The 23,365-nt window shown below is 38.2% G+C and overlaps 1 protein-coding gene across 1 annotated transcript; it reads right to left on the bottom strand.

Annotated features, from left to right (window-relative positions):
• Nucleotides 1-16,739: 16,739 nt before the first annotated feature.
• Nucleotides 16,740-22,580, bottom strand: LOC102867748 (AN1-type zinc finger protein 5-like). The gene is made up of 5 exons (XM_006894383.1): nucleotides 22,414-22,580; nucleotides 21,876-21,987; nucleotides 20,922-21,025; nucleotides 19,275-19,400; nucleotides 16,740-18,323 (listed from the first exon to the last, which is right to left on the bottom strand). Exons 1-5 carry the CDS (start codon nucleotides 22,562-22,564, stop codon nucleotides 18,175-18,177), a joined length of 642 nt encoding a protein of 213 aa, XP_006894445.1. The 5' UTR covers nucleotides 22,565-22,580; the 3' UTR covers nucleotides 16,740-18,174.
• Nucleotides 22,581-23,365: the final 785 nt, after the last annotated feature.

Genomic DNA, 23,365 nt, shown 5'->3' with positions numbered 1-23,365 from the left:
GTTATCATTCCCTGGAGGAGGACATCATGTTTCGTAATACAGAGGGTCAATGAGCAAGAGGAAGAGATGGATTGACAGACTAGCTGACTGCAACAACAGGCTCAAACATGGCAATGATTGTGAGGAGGACAGACATGGAATCAGGTATTGTTTTGTTCTGTTGTACATGAGGCCTTTCAGAGTAGGAACCAACAATAACATTTACAGTGATTTGCACGAGTGAGGCACTTAACTGTACAAGCTCACCTCCATGCTTTAATTCTATGGGCTTAGTTTGTGGAAGAGAAGGATAAATATTTTCTAAAGCAGTAGTCTCCAAATAAAGCTGGTTATTTAAATGGTTAATAGAAAACTTAGAAGAGAGGTCCTTCAAAATTCTGACTTCCCCCAGCCATTAGTAAATAGTATTTAATGGGACTGAATTGAGGTCCAAATATGTTTTTTTAAAACCTCCCAGTTAATTTTACTTTGAAAATGACTCTGCTAAAAGGTTGAAGCTTCCCTGCCATTCTTTGGGATGACTTAGGTAAACCTCTTCCATTTTCAGAGTCTAGGTCAATGGACTGCAAGGATTATTAGTATTAGAAATGTTTCAAGTGTTAACATTTAGACATTCCTTCTATAACTGAAGGCTGGAAATGTATGTACTAGGAGAGTGTTCACTCAGACATGAAGTACTACTGCCCTAAACGGACTCAATACATTTCAGCTTCTCTACTGTAGCTCTGAAAAGAACAGTATGGAGATGGCTTAATTTCTCTATCTATTGGACAAAGCTGTATCCTGACAATTCAGCACAGGCAAGGAGAGGATAAATTAGACCTTGAAGGTGAGAACTATCCTTATATCTAATAAAATACTTGCAATCTGCAAAGGTTTTTGGCTTGCAAAGCTTATGCATTATGCAAAATAATATCTTAAGATCCTGGTCTGTGTGTGAGAGGAAGATGACGAATGAGGGAGCAGGACAAGCAGGCTCGGAGGGCAAAGCAAGATTATTTTTAAAAGGACCCAAGGACTGTTTGTGCCCAATCAATTTACAACCTCTTTCAGTCCACACAATCACTTCTGCTGTTGCTAGCAAGAGGAGAAAAGGTATCATTCATTTTCAAAATGTGACCTTGAAAGACAGCAGTCAGGCAAAGCAGATTTAGCATGCCTAGTATACGCAGCTGGGAACGTCTGCTGTCAAGGACATCTGCAAAGTGCAAAGGAACAATGTCACCAGTTTAAAGACCAAAGTACACCTGATTCTGATCATGGTATTTTCCAGTCACGAGGCATCTGAAAGCTGGACAATGAGTAAGGATGACTGAAGAAGAATCAATGTCTTTGAGTTGGGGCATTGGAAAAAGAATGAACAGGTAGGTATGCTGGGGGGGAAAGTGCAAGCGGGGTGCTCCTTTGAGGCAAGGATGCTGAAGCTTAGTCTCACATACTTTGAGCATGTTGTTAAGAAGGGCCATTCCTTGGAAAGGGTCATCATGCTTGGAAAGGTGGAGGTTTGGTGAAAGAGAAGACCCTCAACAAGATAGCTTGACACAGTGACTACAGCAATGGCTCAAGCGTGTCAGAAATGATGAGGATGGCACAGGGTAGGGCAGAGTTCAGATCTCTTCCTCATAGGGTCACCATCAGTTGAACTCGACTCAACTGCACCTAACGACAACAGTATATGCAAACAGGAGAAAAATAGGCAATCTCATCTCTTTCCGTGCAATTTATAGCTTCCAAAAACCTGGAGGATCAGCTTTGAGTTGGTTCCAACTTGACAGCAATGAATGAGTGAATGAGTACATGCATCCAACCAACAGAACCCTTGTGATAGAGTATTTTAAGTGTTGAGCTGCAAGCCAGAAGGTTCACAATTTGAATACACCAGCTGCTTCACAGGAGAAAAAAACTGGCAGATTGGAACTGCTGACCTGACACATTAACACTACAACAGTATGTCTCCTCTTAGAGTATAGGGCTATGCCAATAAAGCGAGTATTATTCATACAGTGAGAATCTGAAATTTGAAAGAATTTTAAATACTTTTTATATGACTATTAGAAACTTTAAAATGACATACTATATTTTTATACAAAGAGTGCAACCAAAAATGTATATTACACACATGCGCGTAGAAATGCACACATGCATAAAAATGAGAGCAATAGTTAAAAAGTTCTGCTGTAGTGAGCCCATGCACAACAGTACAAGTCCCAGCACATTTCCAGCCATGCATTTCAGCCTTATTCACGTTCACGGAACAGTTTGAAAACGTTGCTTTTGATCATTATTTGTATAGTCAAGATGTAAGCCATGGTCAATAATTCAGACAGTTTCGTGATTTCTATTAGAAGCCATCAAGTACACTACCACTTAAACTCATCCTATGAATAACAGAACAAATTTTACCTTATTCTGTGCCAACTTCACAATTCCCACCACACTCAAGCCCACTGTTGTAGCCCACACGTCCCTGATTCTCTATCTTGCCCAGTATGTTCTCTTGTCTACATTTCTTTTCCAAGCACTGGTCCCGCTGGACAGCAGGTCTAGTACATGAGATGCCATTTCACCATCTTTGCCTCTAAGGAGCACCCTGGTTACACCTACCCCAAGACAGAGGTTTATTCTTTTAGCAGATGTTGCTATATCCACTGTTCTTCATCAACATCCCTATTCGAAGACATCAGTTCTTCAATTCTCCTTACTTTCACATGTATTTCCAACTTTCACATGTATCTACTAATAAAAAAATAAACAAATGGAACTGTGCATTGACTTTGAGACAGTTTGTGACCTGACCTGGGAGCAGTGGAGTTCTCTTGTAGTTGATCTGCATTCATATCATTGTGTTAGAGGCAGATGGAGTGCTGCACTGATCCTACTGTGACTGGATACGACTTCCTGAATAAGCCTGGGTCAGGGGACATTGGTCCCTTGGAAGCTGGGCACCATGATGGTGCAGATTCAGACTCTAGGCCAGACAGCCACATCTTACTCAAGCAGGGAACATGAGATCCTTTCATGCCTCCAGCTCTCGTGCTTGCCCTGAGGCGTCTGCATAGGCTTGAGATTCAAAGGGCTCACGTCTTGGTGTCAGGCCAGCACAGTAGTGGGGTGAAATACATATGGCGGCAGTGTGTTGACCCTGTTCCCCATTGGCCTCTCTAACTTGAGGTGTGCAGCTCTTCATTTCCCCTATCAGACAGGGCTGGTGTGCCAACACCAAGCCCAATCCACTGCTGTCCAGTGGGTTCCAACTCACGCAGCTCTATCAACTTGTGAAGCTGAGACTCTTCATAAGAAGAGACTACCCACCCTTCTCCTACTGAGTGGAATCAAACTGCTGACCTTTCAGTAATACACTATGTTATCATGGCTCCAAGACATTTGAAAGATCATTGAAATATCTGGTGGAGGGCATACTGATGAAATACTTTCAATTTTTCTATTTTTGGTAAATTATCAATTCTACAGAATATTGACCTTTTTTTTCAACTCTTTAGTTCTCAGTTTATAAGTGTGAACTCAAACTGACTCATCACCGCTGAGTCAGAACTGACCATGGGTTTCCAAGTGTGTAAACCGCCTAGCAGGGTATTGCTCATCTTTTCTCTCAAGAAGCTGCTGGTGGACTGAAACCATCAGAGAGATTCAGCCTTTGGGTTAGCAATGCAACTCCCTCCCCACAGACTACATCGTCAGAGCCTCCCACAGTCTTAATACTATAAATTAGCAATTTTCCTTCATTTTTTCTGACTTCCAGAATTCAATGAAAGCAAAAAATCAAATCCACTGTGGTTTAGTTGATTCCAACTCATAGTAGCCCTTCAGGACTGAGTAGAAGGCCCCATAGTATTTAGGGCTGTAATCTTTATGAAGCAGACTATATAATTTTTCTTCCACTGAGAAAATGGAGAGCATCAACTGTCAACCTTTTGGTTAGTAGCCCAGTACATAACTACTCATTGTGCTGCTATTGTTGTTGTCATGTGCCATCAAATCACCTGTGACTCTTAGTGACCCTATGTACAATAGCTCTGAACCCTGCCCTGTCCTGAGCCAGTCTTACTATCTCTGAGACACCTACTACCATTACTCCGGTTACTGTGTCAATGCATCTCATCCAAGTTCTTCCTCTCCTGCACTGTCCCTCTACCCTTTTCAAGCATGATGTCCTTCTCTAAGTATGTGAGACAGAGCTTCAAAATTGTCTCCAAGGAGCAGCCTGATTTCATCCTCTCCAAGACAGACCCATTTGTTCTCTTGGCCGTCCATGGTATGTTCAAGACTCTTTTCCAGCACAACTCAAAGGCATTTATTCTTCTTCTGTCATCTTTGGTCATAGTCCAGCTCTCTGATGCATAGCAAGTAATTGTGAAGATCATGGCCTGGATTATGCCACTCTCCACATTATTTCTACATACATGTGTACAAATATAAACTTCTATTTATAATAGAGCCATTTTTAGAACCTGCTGAGGGGACAGTTATAGAACCTTTGACATCAAGGCTCAACCACAGGACATGAAAACGGGACCAGAGCCCTGACGGACACCTAAATCAACTGGCAAAACAGGGTGCTTAAAGATAATGTTCTAAAAAAAAAAAAAAAAAAAAGATAATGTTCTGCACCCTGGTCTGGTGGGTAGCATCTGATGTCTTAAGTTTTGGGTTTTTCAAATTTTATTTTATTTCAATTTGCGTGAAAGTTTACAAATCATTAGTTTTTAATTTAATCACACTGGCACATTTTATAACATTAATGACAATGTCTGATCAACTCTATATTTATAAAACTTTATTTAGACCAAGAAGCTGTTGTCCAACCAGAGCAACACTGCATGGTTTAAAATCAGGAAAAGTGTGCATCAGGGTTGTATTCTTTCACCACCCTAGTTAATCTGTACGTTGAACAAATCATTCTATTATTGATCAATCAACTCCTTATTGCCTTTCCCTTCACCCAACTTATTAAGTGTCTATTCTCTATTTATTTCACCAGAGACTTTTTGTTGGCCTACTGATAAAGAGTTATGCTGTCAACCCAAAGGCTCGTGGTTCAAAGCCACTAGCTGCTCTGTGGTTGAATCAAACACACCAGCTGCTTCACAGGAGAAAGACGGGCAATTTCCTCCCATGCAATTTACTGCCTCTGAAAACTTGAGGATTAGCTATGCGTTGCATCTGAATTACCACATAACAAAAACATTTACCACTTTTTTTCTTCCACCTTTCTCCCTTCCTATCCTAGTAATCATCCAAGAATGAGTCTGTGCATAAAGATGTCCTTAGATTTATATAATAGTTGTCTTTTACAATATTGTCTTTTTGAGACTGATATCTGTCACTCAGCATGATTTCCTCTGGATTCATCCATGCTATACAGTTTCCATTAATATTCAGTGTAATTATCTTTGTTGTTGTTAGGAGCTGTCAAGCTGTGTACAACTAGTAATGCCCCTATAAACTAAAGATCTGAACCTTGTCCTATGCTGCGCCATCCTCATCATTCGGGACACACTCAAGCCTATTGCTGCAGACATTGTGTCGATCCATTTCATGAAAGGTCTTCCTCTCCTTCGCTGACCCTCCACCTTTCCAAGCATGATGTCCCTCTCCAAGGAATAGCCTCTCCTAATAATATTCCCAAAATACTAGCCAAGTGGTAAGGATTTTTATTTCCTTGATCTTGAGATGTAATTCATATTGATGACTATAGTTCTATTATCATTACATATGGTTCTGAAAGATGTTGACAGAAATCAGCTGTTATTTTCCTATACTCTAACTTCTTGCACCAACGTTGTTGTATCCTTTCTCCATACCTATTCAATCAGTATGCTCACTAAATAATTTGAGAAGCTCAATAATATGAAGGCAAATGTGGCATTAGGATTGGAGAAACATTCATTAGCAACCTGAATTATGCAGATGGCACAACCTTCTCTGCAGAAAGCAAAGATTTGAACCATTTAGTGAAGAAGAGCAAAGACTACAGTCTTTAATATAAAATAATTTCAACATCAAGAAAACAAAAATTTTCACCATAGGTCCAATAGGAAACATCAAAGATTGAATTTGTCAATTATTTCATTTTACTTTTATCCACAATCAACACCGACAGTAGCAGCAGCCTAGAAATGAGAAGACATGTTGCATTGGGTAAATCTGCTGCCAAGGACTTTCCCAAAGTGCCAAAGAGCAACTATGTCAATTTAAAGACTAAAGTGCACCTCATCCAAGTCATTAATTTTTCTATTGCTTCCTATGCATCTAAAGTTGGACAATGAATTAGAAAGAAGAAAAAAAATGATACCTTTCAATTGTGGTATTGGGGAAGAGTATTGAGTAACCTGTTGTTGTTATATGCTGTCGAGTCACTTGCAACTCATAGCAACCCTATGAACAACAGCTCTGAACCCCTCTATCTTGAGCCAATTTTATTCTCTCTGATACACCTACTCTCATTACCATCTCTTCCAGGGTCTTTCTCTCTTACTCTGTCCCACCCTTTAAGCATGATGTCCTTCTCCAAGGACTGGTCCCTTCTTGGCAACCTGCCCCAAATATGTCAGGCAGAGCTTCAAAACCCCTGCCTCCCAGGATATGAACAGACACTTCACCAAAGAAGACATTCAGATGGCCAACAAATATATGAGGAAATGTTCAAAATCCCTGGCTCTAAGAGAGCTGCAAATGAAAACAACTATGAGATATCATCTCACACCCCAGTCAGAATAACAAAATTTAACACAGGAGCAAACAACAAATGCTGGCAAGGTTGCAGAGAAACTGAAACCCTTATTCACTGTTGTTGGGAGTGTAAAATGGTGCAACCACTATGGAAGGCAATATGGCGCGTTTCTCAAAAAGTTGCAAACAGAAATACCATTTGATCCAGCAATTCCTCTACCAGGAATATACCCTAAAGAAACCATAATTGCCACCCAGCCAGATTTATGCACACCCATGTTTATTACAGCTTTGTTCACAATAGCAAAGAGTTGGAAACAACCTAAGTGCCCATCAACAAATGAATGGATAGAGAAGCTGTGGTTTAGTCACACAATGGAATACTATGCTGCATTGAAAAATAAGGAACTCATGCAATATTATTCAAAGTGGGTGACCCTGGAGGACATTATGCTCAGTGAAATATCTCAGTCACAGAAGAACAAATACTGCACAGTGCCACTGTTGTAGAATGGGACGGACATCAGGATTGGGTTGAGACTTAAGAAAATTGGTTAAATAGTGTATACTTCATTGAAATAGATGAGGAAGTGAATGGTTTAAAAGCGATATATGATTTGGGTGTTATAGTTATGACAAGAGTTCAGAATTAAGGTTGCATAATGGAGTGTACTGGGGGGCGGGGGAGGATTGTATACCAATGAAGGAATTTTTCTTTTGCTTTTCAAAGAGATGAGCAAACTGGGGGGGGGAGGGCTGGACAGGGAGAAAAATGCAACAAAGAATGAATGGAAATTCAAAATCTCTGTAAACATTCATTAAAATTAATAAAATAAAATTTTAAAAAAACATAGGGGGAAAAAAGTATTCTGCCTGTTAAAAAAAATACATCTGATTTAAGCTAAAAAAAAAAAATCCTTCCTTCCAAAGAGCCTCCTTGGTTTCACCCTCTCCAGAACAGACCTGTTTGTTCTCATAGCAGTCCATGGTATATACAATACTCTTCTCCAGCACCACAACTCAAAGGCATCGATTCTTCTTCTATCATTCTTATTCATTGTCCAACCCTCTGATGTATAACAAATAATTGTGAAAACAATGGCCTGGAACAGGTGCACCTTAGACAGAACGTGACAAATTTTCCCAATGCAATTCATCTTTTGATTTCCTGACTTCTAGTACCAAGAATATGGAGCCAAGCAAGCTGAAGCTGTTAACATTCTCAATCTCTTCTCCATCAATCATGATGCTGCTAATGGTCCCAGTGGTGAGAATCTTTGTCTTCTTGATGTTGAGTTTCAATTCCTATTGAAGAATACAGTCCTTGACCTTCTGCAACAAATGCCTCAGGTCCTCTTCAGTTTCAGCAAGCAAGATTGTGTCATTTGCATAACACAATTTATTGATGAGTCTTCCTCCAATCTTGATGCCACATTCCTCCTCATAAAGCCCATGCTCCCAGATGATCTGTCCCATATATAGATTTGAAAAGGTATGGAAACAGGATGCATCTCTGGCATACACCAATTCCTGATTTTAAACCATGCAGTATATCTTTGCTCTGTTCTAGTGACTGCCTCCTGGTGCAACTATAGGTTTTGCATAATGACAATCAAATGTTCTGGGATTTCCATTCTTCTCAAAGTTGGTCACAATTTGTTGTGATCCACACAGTCAAATGCCTGTGCATAGTCAATGAAATACATACAGACATTCCTCTGGTACTGCTTTCAGTTAGGATCCAGCTAACATTGGCTATAATGTCCCTAGTGCCATGGCCTTTTCTAAACCCAGCCTACACATTTGGCAGATCTCTGCTGATGTCCTTGCTGTTACAGTAATTTATTATTTTCAAGAGGATCTTGCTTAAATGTGAAATTAAAGATGTTGTTGTTATGTGCCATCGAGTCGTTTGCGACTCATAGCGACCCTATGTACAACAGCCGTAAACCCTGCTCTATCCTGCGCCAATCGCATTGCCTCTGACACACCCATCTCGATTACCCCAGTCACTGAATCAATCCACCTCATAGAGGTTCTTCCCCTCCTGTGCTGTCCCTCCACCCTACCAAGCATGATGTCCTTCTCCAACGCATGTCCAAAATATGTCAGACGAGGCCCCAGAATCCTTGCCTCCAAGGAGTAGCCTGGTTTAACCCTCTCTGGATGTTTGTTTTCTTGCAGTGCATGGAACATTCAATACTCTTCTCCAGCACCGCAGCTCAAAGGCGTCAACTCTCCTTCTATCCTCCCTAGTCATTCATTGTCCAACTCTGATGCATAACAAGTGATTACAAAGACCATGGCCTGTATCAGGCGCACCTTAAGTCTCCAGAGAGACACCGTTGCTCTTGAGTACTTTATAGAGAGGTCCCTAACGGCAGACTTTCCCATCGCAATATGTTTTTTTATTTCCTGGCTGCTGTTGCCAAGAGTGTTGACCGTGGAGCCAAGCAAACTGAAGCTGTGAACAATCTCAATCTCTTCACCATCCATCCTGATACTACCAATTGGTCCAGTTGTGAGAATCTTTGTCTTCTTGACATTGAGCCTCAGTCCATACTGAAGACTGCAGTCCTTGGCCCTGTGCAGTAAGTGCATGAGGTCCTCCTCAGTTTCAGCAAGCAGGGTTGTGTCATCTGCATAATGCAGATTGTTGATAGATTTTAGGTATTCTACTTCAGCGTGTTGCTGCATCTTCAGTACCTTTCAACCTGAGAACCTCATCTTCCAGGACTGTATTAAAAATTTTAAGATGCAATTTATTGGGTTCTCCAGGGCCTATCATTTCAGAAATGGAGGTCCAGACCTGCTTCTTGTTTCAGTCTGGAAGCTCCACTGAAACCAGGGATAGAGAGGCTGATGAATCTCAAACTTGTCAGAGAAGCAGGCTGCTAGTTCAAAACAAATTCCTAGCTAGAATAGCTGGGAGGTGGGAACAAAATCAAACACACACACACATAATCTTTTTTTTTTTTTGTTAAAGCCAGGCTGTGTCCTGGATAGAATGACTTTAAAATTTTAGAATCAAATTCAAGCCAACCTTCTCTTACAACAACGAAATACTAGACTTGGTAGTCAGAATAAGACTAGACTAGAGAAATGCCTGAGATTATTCTAACTTGAAACTGAAGACATTCCTGTAGGCCATCTTTTCACCACATATTACACTGAACTACAAAACAAACAATATGAGCAATGTGCTTCTCATAACAATCAACTATACCGAACAAAAAGGGCAACTTATACCCAAGACCAAAAGTGAGAAGAAAGGAAAGGACAGGAAAATCAGATGAAAGGAACAGTGAACACAGAGGGAAAATGGGAAAATTGTAGCCAATGTTGTGAACATATTCTCATGGAACTATTGATTGCTTAACTGATTTGTAATGCAAACGTTTACAACACAGGCTAAGACATTAAGGATGGGGAGCTCTGGTGGCCTAGTGGCAAGGAGCTGCAACTACAATCCCAGAGGTGCACGGTTCGGATCCACCAGATGCTCTGCTGGGAAAGAAGGGACAATCTCCTCCTGTACCAGTCAGATCTGATTTGACAGTACACGCACACAAAAATAATAAAAAAAAAGACATTAATGATAATAACTTTCAGAGTACGAAGTTGTGTTGGAAAAAAATTCTCAGAAAAAAATATAAGCGGAAATATTTTAGCATTTGTCTTAGTTATCTAGGGAGGTCTGGTGGCTTAGTGGTAAAGAATTGTGCTGCCAGTGCAAAGGCACAAGGTTCAAATCCATCAGCTGTTCTGCAGAATGATAGACAATTTCTTTCCATCTAATGTACTGCATCTGAAAACCTGTGGGAGGATGAGCTATGGGTCAGTGCTAATTCAATGCTTCACAACAACGTAGTTATTTAGCACTGTGACAGAAATATCATTCACAAGTGGATGGAATTATCAAATTTATTCTCCCACAGTGTGTTTGTGTGCCATCAAGTTGAAACCCATGCACAGGTGACCCTTCAATGGGTTTTCAGGGGCAGTAAATTGCATAGATTACCCATATTTTTCCTGAGGTACAGATGGTTGATTTGAAGCATGTGTTCCAGGGTTGGCAGCACAGCTCCTTAGTACTAGGCCACCAGAGTTCAGTTTAGGCTGCTAGAAATCCAAACTCTGGGCATCAGCTCTAGGTTATGTCATTTCACAGTGCAGAAAAATGTCATCCTTTGGCACAACTGTGCCCAGGGTTTGGGAGGTTCTCAGCACAGAGACCTCTAGAGTTCCCGAATAACCATTCTAAGACCCCTCCTTCTCTGTTTACATTTTTTCTCTTCTAAGGTAAAAAATGATGCAGGTAACTTTCCTTACATCAAATCAAGATTGTGCCGAGTGTAGCCCACCCTAATCTCACAACCGATTATATCATAAAGGATGTTTCATGATTATAACATTAGATAACTGAACAATTAAATCACTATCACTGAGATCATGACCCAACCAACTTGACATACTTTTAGGGGTCATAATTTAATCTATGATGGCTTTTAGTCAGGCATATGAACACTTGCAGCTGGCCTGGACAGTGGAGATATTCCTGCTATAGTAACTGTTTCTTATGATCATTTATAGGATGGTTTTATTTCCAGATGGCTTATAAAACAAAAAAATTAACAATAGTCATTACTGGTGGGCGAGGAGAGGCCCAATGGCATAATTAGACAACAAAAGCAAACTAAAGGGTAAGCTGTTCAAATCCACTAGCTGCTCAAAGATAGATGAGGTGGCAGTAGGAACAACACTAGAAGTCCTAATCCACAACATAAACAGTCTTCCCAGTATCCTGGAAAAGCTACAACCAGGAGAAGATAACATAGATGAATGGGACCTTCTAAGACTCAAATCCCTATGCACATCCAAAAACTTCTCCAGTAGGGTAAAAAGGGAAGCCACTGACTGGGAAAAAGTATTCGGTAATAACATATCAGATAAGGGACTTATATCCAGAATTTATGAAATACTTGAGCACCACAACAAGATAAAGGTAAATAATCCAATAGAAAAATGAGCACAGGATATGAACAGGCACTTCACCGAAGACGACATTCAGATGGCTAACAAACACATGAAGAAATGCTCAAAATCCCTAGCCCTAAGAGAGATGCAAATTAAAACAACTATGAGATATCATTTCACCCCAGTCAAAATAGCAAAATTTAACAGAACAGCAAGCAACAAATGCTGGCGAGGTTGTGGAGAAACTGGAACCCTGATTCACTGTTGGTGGGAGTGACAACCTAAGTGCCCATCAACAAACGAATGGCTAGAGAAGCTGTGGTATATTCGCACAATGGAATACTATGCTGCATTAAAAAACAAGGAACTCATGCAATATTATTCAAAATGGTTGACTCTGGAGAACATTATGCTGAGTGAAATATCCCAGCCACAAAAGGACAAATATTACATGATGCCACTGTTGTAGAATGGGACTGTCCTTGGGGTTGGGGAGAGACTGAGTAAGATGGGTTCAATAATGTATACTGCACTGAAACAGAGGAGGGAGAGAACTGTTTAAAAGAGAGATATAACTGGGTATTTCTGTCATCACAGGAGACTAGAGCGAGGGCTACATGGTGGAGGGGACCTGGGGGAGGGTTTGTAAAACAATGAAAGAATCTTTTCTTTTACTTTTCCATAATTTTTGGACTCATGTACTTATAACTTGTTAGTCAAATTTGTGTCTTCTAGGTTGCAACACCCCCATGATACATCTTCAAGGATATGAACATGTACGGCCAAGCACAATCAGTAAGAGTGCATCTAAATTCCAAAATCAATCTCCATAATAGTCTATGTGTTTCCTACTGCCAAAGGGGCCCTTTAGAGTAGTGAGAGAAGATCTTCACCCTGAAACCCACAGCGTCCCTTTTCAGCAGGAAGTAGCTAAGAGAATACGCCATCCCCTTTTCCTTATGACTCAGAGTGAAGTCTCTCTCAGGGAGGAGTGATGGGGAATGGCAAAGGACACACTGACAAAGAAGATTAATCAGAACTGGCTTTGACAAGCACTGTGGCATTTGGACAAGAACAAACTGGGAGGAGGGTAGAGAGAATAGTGCAACAATGAATGAGTGGAAGCCCAAAATCTCTGTAAATGTTTATGAAAATTAATAAAATATAATTATAGAAAAAAAAAAAAGATGAGGTGGCAGTCTGCTCCCATTACTATTTCGATCTCGTTGTTGGGTTGAAATTGTTTTATAACTGACTTACCAGCGGATTGTCAAGAGCCTGTAAATCTCGTTGGAGGAAATTGCTTTTTTTTTTCTCTAAAGGAGTTGCTGGTGGATTCAAACTGCCATGGATGTGCCACCTTGGGGTTAGCAGCACAACACCCTGTGGACTAGGTCACCCTAACTCCTTAACAGCCTTGGAATTGGAATTGATTTGACACAATATTTTTCTGGACTTGATGAAAAAATACTTGGCTAACCCTGAAGATAACTTTGCTGCATTAGGTTGTTCTTGGTGGATGTGACATACAACTAAGATTCACAGATTTTTTTTTAAATAAACATCATGCATTTAAAATGGGAAGATTTGGCTTAATAAAACACTTGATTAAAGGTGTAAATCTTACCCTTAAGAAAAATTTTCACAATAAGGTTAAGTGCAGTTCCCTTGGAAAATAGGTCATAGTAAAGCTAGTAAAGGAAGGTAAACCTATTGTCTACTTCATACTCTGAATCTTTATTTGCATAATTGATATGCTATTCTTAGTATTCAAGTGATTGGTTTATACTGAATGGCACCAGTTGTGATGAGTAATGTTCAGTGCTAATACAGACCTCAGTTTAGCTTTTCTTTCAATCAGAAACCTAAATAACTATCACTTATTTGGTTGCTAATATGATGTGCCTAGATACAAAAGCATAATTTTTACGGCTAGAGATTACACTTGCTTCAAGTAGTTCTTTGCTTTATTAAACCATTAACTTCATGCTGTCATCTGATACAACGCAGGTAGCCACTGATAAAACTGGCTACACAGTGACCCACTTATGCAAAACACTCTAATCTTCATGCCAAATAAGCAGCAGTGAAGCTGATAAATATATTTGAACACAGATTATTTTAGCATGAATTTAAAATAACACAGCTTCTAAAGGCCAATTGGGTGGAGTGGCAGAATAGTCTAAGCTTTTGCCCTAGTCTTTTACAATAAGAGGGAATCCTCAAGAAACATCATTATGTGAAGGAACCAGGAAGGATCTTTTGTGAAAAACAATGTATTCAAACTTGGTAAATAAATCCGTTTTTAAAAAATGTATTTCAACGGGAAAAAAAGCCCAAACATCACCATGGCAGGAAATAACTTTTCTCTGGACCAAGTCATGAGTTTTCTTCAAAGACATATTCAAAATAGAAAAAAAAATTACTATCACTTATTGTTTCTTAAAAACATGAAAACTGGAGAACGAAAATTACAAAAACCCCAACCAAAACATTCCCATTGATTTTGACTCACAGTGACCACATAGGAGAGAGTGTACTCTCCCTACAGGGTTTCCAAGTAGATTGCCACAGGCTTCTGTGAAGAAGCTTAATGTTTTAAGTTGCTAACCTTATGGCTAGCAGTGCAGTACTTTAACCACTGTGCCATCAGGTTCCAAGAGTAGATTTATTGCCACAAAAGAAAATCAAGATCATTCTGGATATAAACTGTTTACATGGTAGTCCAAATTTCATATTCAAATATATTTTGAAAGATGCTCCTTCATGAGCAATGAGACAACACAAACCTATTACACCACAAGGACCAACTTTTTCATTTGCTATGGATTATACACAAAGGATTAGTCTCAGAAATATACTTGGATACTAGTTATCTTTCAAATTGAAGCCATTTAATCTTGTATGTTTTGCTGGTTGGTATCTGATTAAATTAAGACTTCAAGTAAAATTTAAGCACTCGATTTCCTAACTTCTGAGTCTGGACAGCACCACACATGTGTTAACTGTCCTATTTCTCAAAATTCATGGTTTATCAATCATTTCAGCTGAGATTTTTTTTTAGTGCCAATTTCAACTGAAATTAGCAGGGAAGAGTATACTGGAAATAATGTTATACTGTTATAGTATTAAATGTAAAGTATGACAACCTCACTCATACTATAAAAAGTAGCTTTTAGCAGTTGCAGACAAAATGGAATCTTAAACTGACACAAAAGGGTCTTTTGCTTCTAGGTCTGGAGCACAACAGGGATTTACTCTACTGCCACCGAGGTTAACCATGACTCAAAGCAATCCTCCATCTGGTTGAATCTCAACAGGAAAATCAGTGCCTCAAGTTTCGGAACTTTGCACTTTGGTTAGCAGCACAACTTGCTAAGGCAAAACCAGTATTCTTCACTTATATATTGGGGTAAAAAAATAGCATTCAAGCATTAAATGGCACTCATTTATACATATAAGTTCGCTCTAAAAAAAGAAATTGTACAAACATAAGAAAACTGCCTTGCTAAATTTTGCTACTTTTCTCTAAAGATGTGGCCTTTTCCACTGACCTTCAATGTTACATTACCATATTGCTAATCAATCTGCAACCACATTCAGAACTATATGAATTAAAGACAAAAGTCCTTAATAAAGGTTTTTGAAGGACCAAAGTGGCTTTGCTTCAACAGATCATTCATACTCATTTTCAAACCTCATGAATGTACTCTAAATCCAAAAACTACACGAGAGCTACCCTTGCTATGACATTACCTAGCAGACATTTACCTTTCATTTACTTGCTAAGAACATCATTTCACCAGATATCGGCAAAGGAAATCTTACAAATGATTCCAATAACTTCAAAGTTATATATCTTTACTTTTATATAGTAATATTAAAAATTCTCAACTTTCCAAGTTCTGGTAATAGTCACCACTCAGGATATTAAAAGAGCCAATAATGTGCACTAGACATCATTTGAAGTATTTTTGTTATGCACTGTTACTTACAGATGAAGCCTGATGCAGGTGCTAAAATGTCCTTGAGCCCACAATTCTCAGAAAGTTAATCTACACAACAGGAAGCCTGCCTCAGCTCACACCTGAGGCTATAAATTTTACATATCAAGTCCACAGAGAATTGGATTTTACAAGCTAAGCCAAGGTCATAGAGCTAGTTCAACTCAGTCTACCGAACACTTGGAGAAAAAAGTTAGACATGTTTACTAATGGGAAAAGTTTATAAAAATGCTTAATATTCTTTACTGTGCAATCCAAAGCAAACGGCATTCCCTGAACCATTCCAATTTTAACAGAATATAAGCAGAATTTTTTCTAGCTTCCTTATACTTACCACAATCCTTATACGTACCACAATCCCAACCACCACCAAGAAACAATGGTTCTACTCTGTGTAAGGTGTGCCATAGTAAAATTACAATTTACTGTTGTTCACTGGCCACACAAACCCCCAAAATTATGCCTGTATTTTTGACAAGTCACACCTCTCTGATTTGTCATATATAAAGCTTAAAACAGCAAATAGGCAATTGTTATTTCAGTCCCTTCTGATCCTTAAGGTGCCTATTTATTTCTTCACAGATCTATTGCATACATGAAAACGTTACAAAACTCAATGCATGGTTAATAATGTTCAGGGATGACAATGGATAAATGTAAATACACGCATACCTCTCGTTATACTGTACCCTGCTTTAACACTGCCTTTAAAATAATACCACCCCCAAAAAACCATCCCAATTTATGACAACTCAGCACATCAACAGGCAGCATGAACTCAGGTTTCTGTCACAATTTTAGTCAGTCCAATTTTTTTCATACTATCGCATTGGAAAAGCCATAGTGTATATATTACAGAGAAGTATAAAAATGTGTCAAACTTTGCTGTTTTGCAGTATTCTTTTATTACAAAGGTCTGGAGCCAAGCCTGCAATATCTGAGGTATGCCTGTATAACCATGCAAAATTTGTGTATGCAACTAAAAGGCTGAATATCAAACAATGTAATAATCATTTTCTAACTTCAGGCTTCTAGCTATAGCTTAAAAACCCAATCAACAAGTGAAAGTTTCCCTCTGTACATGGCTTTTATTATTTACATAATACAATATAGCATCGATGCTGAAGAGCATGATTATGTGCAATACATAAATATGAGCTATCTGTACACATCTGAAGCTCTAAAGTACATAAAATTAAAAGCAAAACTGAATGTTTTAAAATAAAAACTAAGACTGAACACTGCAGTAAGTAGTGCCATGTGTACATACATAACTATTTACAGATGAAAACTGGCATTACCACACTAATCTAACTGTACTCATTTATATATATAAAAAAACACAAGTTTCATACATCACAAAAACCTTCCATTATAACACAGAAGTGATATTACCAGACAAGCATCAGTGAAGTATACTGCCTTTTCTAGTTGTTATTGTACAATGCTGTAGATAATGCAGCCCATGCAATACACCCAAGAACACTAGAGTCCTACACCCAAGTACAATTAATATGATAAAGCAGCCCTCTGCAGGTGGTGCTGGTTACCACTAAGTCTACTGCAGCCATGTTGGTTATGGTTTTCCATGCAGAAGGGTACAGTTGCATTAAGAACTGAAGTCTTAAAAAGCTTTAAACATTCTTTCTTGAACCAAAACATTCAACAAAAGATGCATATGAAAAATTAACTGTTCAGATAACCTTTGCAACTTAAAAACTCAGATGCATGTTATTCAACAGAGCTGCTGTATTGTGAAAAACCATGTGTTTTAACTTCTTGTAAACAAATCAATCCTAGTGCAGTTCTGTGCTACATTTTAGCAGAGTAATGCAGACATCTTCTGGTGCAGGCCAGCACAATAAGCTTCCAACTTTGTTGGCTTGATGGCTCATGTTTATGATAACCAGTTGTGTGTACCTTTCACAAAATGTCAACTGACAGCTTTTTAGAAGACCTAACCATCAGGCTTACGTATGGCACCAAATCCTGGTTTCATAGAAATGTCTGATTTCTTCCTGCTTCCAAAAAACATGTTGTTGAAATTAACAGGGCGAAGGTTTGACTATGGTAGTAGACTGCCAGTCCTTTTCTGGTGTACCATATTTTTAAAAAGATTTTTTTAAAATACAGGCACATAACACTAGCCAAAGATTATACCTTGATTACATTCCCAAAAGGCAGATATGCTGCAAACATGCAGATTTCATGTATTTGGTTTGGCACACGGGAACTAAATCTTGTCTCTTAGTAGTGTATATTTCAATTTGCTCTGATTTTCATCCAATTTTATTCAAGGGGAGGGCATATACATTTTTAGGGCTGTATCTATCCAATTCTGCCTGTTAAACACCCAAACATCCTAAAGTATCAATAAGACAGACAAGTGTAAAGTAAAACTCTGGAGAACATCAAAGGAAAATGGCCATGCATCTGCTCTTTAATGTTTTCCTACGATATATTAAAATAAAAACAAAGTTTCAGTCTCTTCACAAGTAGTACATTATATTCTCTGGATTTTTTCAGCCACAACAACTGGATTCTCTTTTCTTATTTTTGCTGCAGCTTCTGCTTTGTAATCATACGGACAGTTGTGCTTGTCAGAGTAACGGTGAAGTCCACAAAACAAATTTCCACATCGGCAGTCAAACCCTGTAAGAGGAAGTACAGTCACTTGGGGAAACTTGCAGCAATAAAGATTTAAGGGGGAAGGGCTCAGTCACTACAGAAAAGGAACTTATTTTCAATACTTTCTACAATATGAAAGTCTTGATAGTATACAGTGAATTAGTAAAATATTCTGTAATTCTTATTCTCCAGGGCAATTGGGATGGTGGAGACAGGAGATAGTACAATGGGAAGTGCTCTCTGCTTCTATAAACTCCTACAGAAATTACATATGATGTCATCTTGGGTTCAAATCCCAGTCCTTCCAAGTTAAGTGAACAACTAGGGAAAAGAGAATCATAATATTGACATATAAAGAAGACAAGTGAAATAGGTTTAAACATGCCAAAGCCCTCCTGATGAAATCAAGCAAAATCTTTCTGGCTAGGGCATCCACACAAGTATTCAGTTTTCTTTAAACATCTCATACTTTGTGTGTAAGAGTCCATTTATTGTTGAAAACATGGCTAATGCTAAATAAGCTTTTAGGCCGCTTTGACCAAAGTGCACAATAAAAAAAAAAATTACACTCAAAATTAAAAAGGTATATACAAGCCATCACAATATGGTAAAAAAAAAAATAGTTATGGATCAAGGTTCATAGCCCCTTGGTAATACAAACAACTAAAGTTGATTATAGTTACCTGGTAATGCCAATATCCTTTGAAAGGAACTCAAATCTCAAAAATTTTTATCAATCCAATAAAAGATAATTCAGAGGGGTTAAAGTATTAATAAAGGACTTCCTCATTAAGGACAGAAATCAAACTCGACTTCTCTCCTACCCACTAATTATTATTATAATCATCATCATCATCTGGTCTCTACCACATGCTGGAAACTCTTCCATTCCTGATAATGTTTTAAATGTAAGAACACCAATCCCTAGCGCTCCTTGTTAAATGCTGGCAGTAAAATAGACATTTTATGTGATACCTGTAAGGCCAACTTTCTTTCTGCACATGAAACATCTGTTCTTCTTTGGTTTGGGCAATTCAGGAGCTTTCTCTTCACTTTGAGAAGTACTGGGCTGGGAAACTGAAGGACTAGGCTGAGTTACAACTGAAAAATAAGGCAGACATACGGAGTCAAACATTTAAGGTAAATAGAATTATATAGAAAAATGTGGGACGGTTATCTTAAATATATGCCTTTTTTTAAGGATCTTACACTTTTATCAGAACTCCAAATCAGAGATGAAATTACTGTTAACTTTTCATTCTGGATTTTACAACTTTTGCAAAATAGATCATCTTTAAACTCACTTAAAGTCAGTACTGAAAAACAAAACTCTAAATTTTAAAGACCAGGGAGATGGTGAGATCATGTGCTCAGTTTTCGCTAAATTTACTAAATGCAAATTTTCTAATTAGGGTAATTTAAATTCATTAATTCTAGTGTAGGAAGGTACAAACTTCTGAAGCACTTGACTATTAAAATGCCATGTTAGTTTTAAGCTGAAACAAACAATCCTAGAAAGGAAACCAGCAAATTTTGACAAATCCAGCACTTCTTATCAGGCTCTAGGTCTCAAAAAATGATCTGACCATTTTTCACAAGTGCACTGTAATAATTAGTGTAAATCTTTTTATTTAAAGATCATCTTTAGCACAGTATTAGTTTTAGTACCCTTAAAATATCAATTCTAGACATAAGGCTCATTTAGGCAGAGTAATATTGTTTAAAGTACAGTTTTTTTTTAACTTATGGATCTTTTAAAAGGAGTCTAGAGTTTTAGTTAACATGTATCAAAATGTTGAAGACAAAACTTTATGACTGCAAAGGTCATAATCACCTTCTTTAAAAACAATTTACTTAAAAGAAAGTCAACTACCCCAGAAATTGCAAACTCTCATGTGGATATCCAACCATTATTAAGAACAGCTTGTCTACGCAATGTTCAACTGCTGCCAAAACAGTAATGATAGTCCAAGGTCATATAACAAGATGACTTGGTTTCATGACAATTCACTCAAATTTACAAATCAGTTGTGTCAAGAATAGAAGTACAACAGTATTATTATGAGCTTAATGTCAGTACAATATTCCACCTAATTTCTAACAAGCTATGGTGAGAAACTCAATTTTTCCCTGTTAATATAAAGGTAAAGAAACCTACTGGGATAAAGGGTGAGATGATAGCCATTTTTTATTTATTTATTTTTTTTTTGGCCACAGCCTAAAAATAAGCAATAGTACCTAAAAAGAAGGGGGGGTAAAGAATGAGAAAAATTCTGTGAACTACTCAATGTGTACTAAGTTACGATAAATTCAGAGAAATCAATAGATCTACAGTAGCATTTTCCTAACAGTAAATTTATAAGTAATACAAGACATAGTCCAAGCAAAAGCCCAGAAATAGTCATTTGCTTTAGGGTTCCCCTCCCCAAGAGGGAACATTTTAAATTACCAGATTAGAAGTTCACTTGTAAGCTTGACTATGGCGTGAAAGCAGTATTTGAATACAACTGTGCTAGAACAACTTCAAGTCACTACTGAAAAACAAAATACTTTTCCATACTGAGTCTTAAGCTCTCACAATGAGAGAATCTGTCTTCCTCAAATTTAACTTAGCATACATACCTGGCTCTGACACCTCTGTTTTGGGGGTAGTTATTTTGTCCTCTCTTGAAATGCTCATTTCTGTCATTTGTTGAGTTACAGGCAAGGCAGCCACAGGTACATTTCTATTTGGGTTCAAGCAAATAGTTTTTAGTAAGATATTAAGGGTGCATTTCAACTATATTCTTACCAATAAGATAAAATACACCTAAACAAAAGTTTTACAGACTACCAGATGTATGACTGAGAATAAAAAAAGAAATTTGAATTTAAATAAAATAAAGCTTGACTGAAGACTGCTTAGTTAAGGATTACAATGACAGAACAATCAATGTCTTTGAGTTGTGGGGTAGGGAGAAGGGAACGGAACTGAATACTGCATAAACTGCCAAAAGAACAAATTGGTATCTTTGAGAAAATGAAGCTAGGATGGCCCCTTGAAGGCATGGATGGTGAAATTCTCTTTCAACTACTTTAGGGCATGTTTAAGGAGTGGCAAGTCCTTGGAGAAAAAGATGGCATGCTGCAAAAGGGTTATGAGCTTAAATGTGTCTGAAATGGTGAGGACAGCACAGGATACCGCAAGGTTCAGATCCACTGTTCACAGAATTGCATCTATTTGACACCACTTTAATCAATGAGGAATTACAGCTGCACCTATGATCTGTTTACAGGAAGCCTTAACTTGGCACCATAACAGATCACACACATCCACAGCCTCACAGTTTTGAAATCTCAATTGTAGGACAATATTAACACTGCAATCTCAGCAAAGCACCTGTAGCATGTTACGGAGCGTTTTACATCTTTACTCAACAATCTTCAAAGATCACATTAAAGGAAAGAAATTGAAATCTCTGCAGTAATATCTACAATGACATCTGATATATCATCTTTTTAAAGGTATCATACCCATCTTGATTTCTGTGATCATTAAAAAAAAAACCCACTGAAACATTAATAAATCACTCTTACCTTGATTTTTCCACTGTGCTGCCAGAAGCACCTTCACAGCTGTTTAAACTGGCGTCTGCTCTCTGTACAGATGCAGAATCTGAGGTAGGACTGTTGGAACCACTAGCCGTCCCTAGTTAACAAAAATGATTTATAAGAACTAAACCAACACTATAAAAACTCACTTAGTATACTTGCATTTAATTGGATTAGTGAGTTAAGATCTTTCAATGTGCTGCAGAATCCTACACTTATGTAAGTATCCAAACAACCAAAAATGTGTTTTTAAAAAGGGATATGAAAAGGGACATCCAGTGTTAGGAACTATGAAACAAAACCCCAAAATAGGAAACAAAAAAATGGCAGATGTTTGTAGAGTCATGCATTCATTCCTGCTGCAGCCAGGTCAAACACTGGGATTGTTGCTTTAATTTCAAGCTCTTTAAGAGTTCCTTTACTTGCTCCTTGAACATTCAGCATTGATTCTGTCTTGGGCCCCAATTGGTGGCATTTTTTGTCAGCCAGTTCTTCAAATGGGTTTTCCTTGGAAACAACTTACCCATTGGGCTCATTCTGCCGCTATTCTGCTGCCTCTGAAGATGTTCTTTGTAGCAAACTGAACACATTCCATTTGTCCTAGGATTCCCATAAAAGCCACATCCTGTACTACACAGCATGGGCCCTGGGGTCTGGTTAGTCTCCTGGGCCATATCTTTCTGCTAGAAACAAAACAAAACATTTAGAAATTAAAATGGGTATGTCTCTAAAATAAAATAAACTTAATGGCGCACACCTCCCTCAAATCAAACTCTTCTCACTGCCAATTCTGAGCCCTAGGAGAGTGAACTACTCATAGGGTTGGCTGCAACCTTTCATCAGCACTGCGGGCCACACTGCTCTGTGCACCAGCTGGTGGGCTCAAACTGCTGACCTTTTCATCACAGCCAAATGCATAAATCACCGTATCACTAGGTCCCTGTAGACAAACTTTATTTGTAACATCTAAGCCTGTTTCTTACAAAGACTCAAAATATGTGTTAGTAAACAAAACAATTATCATAGCTTGGTAGTAAATGGCACCCTCTCCTTAAAAAAAATTATTTCACGTATCAATGTTTTTTAAATTTCAGAAACTCACTCATCAATTATCAGGATTAATTATGGGCACACCATTTCAAATCTCAATTTTACTTCACCGGTCAAAAGTAAATGAAATTATTACAATTAACCACTCCCTCAATGTCTACTCTGGTTAAGACTTACTGCACTGGCTCTAGCTCTGAGGCTTTCCTAAAACACCAGAGTACAGAAGAGCTTCAGCTGGAAGTAATGGAATTGGGTAATTCTGCTAAGGGGCAGGGCAGCTGTATTTCTTATTATTTTGTATTGATGTGCTTACAAAGTGCGTATACATTGTCTTTTATACAGGCAGCTAGCTGTATTTTTTAAACTTTGAGTGTATTTACAGAATACTGCAAGCAAAGTGGAAAGATGAATTAACAATTGTTATT

Source organism: Elephantulus edwardii, unplaced genomic scaffold, assembly GCF_000299155.1.
Source record: "Elephantulus edwardii isolate Elephantulus edwardi_28Jun2011 unplaced genomic scaffold, EleEdw1.0 scaffold00141, whole genome shotgun sequence".
NCBI classification, from domain to species: Eukaryota; Metazoa; Chordata; class Mammalia; order Macroscelidea; family Macroscelididae; genus Elephantulus; species Elephantulus edwardii.
Note: the sequence above shows the minus strand (reverse complement) of the source record. Positions and strands in the feature narration are given on the sequence as shown.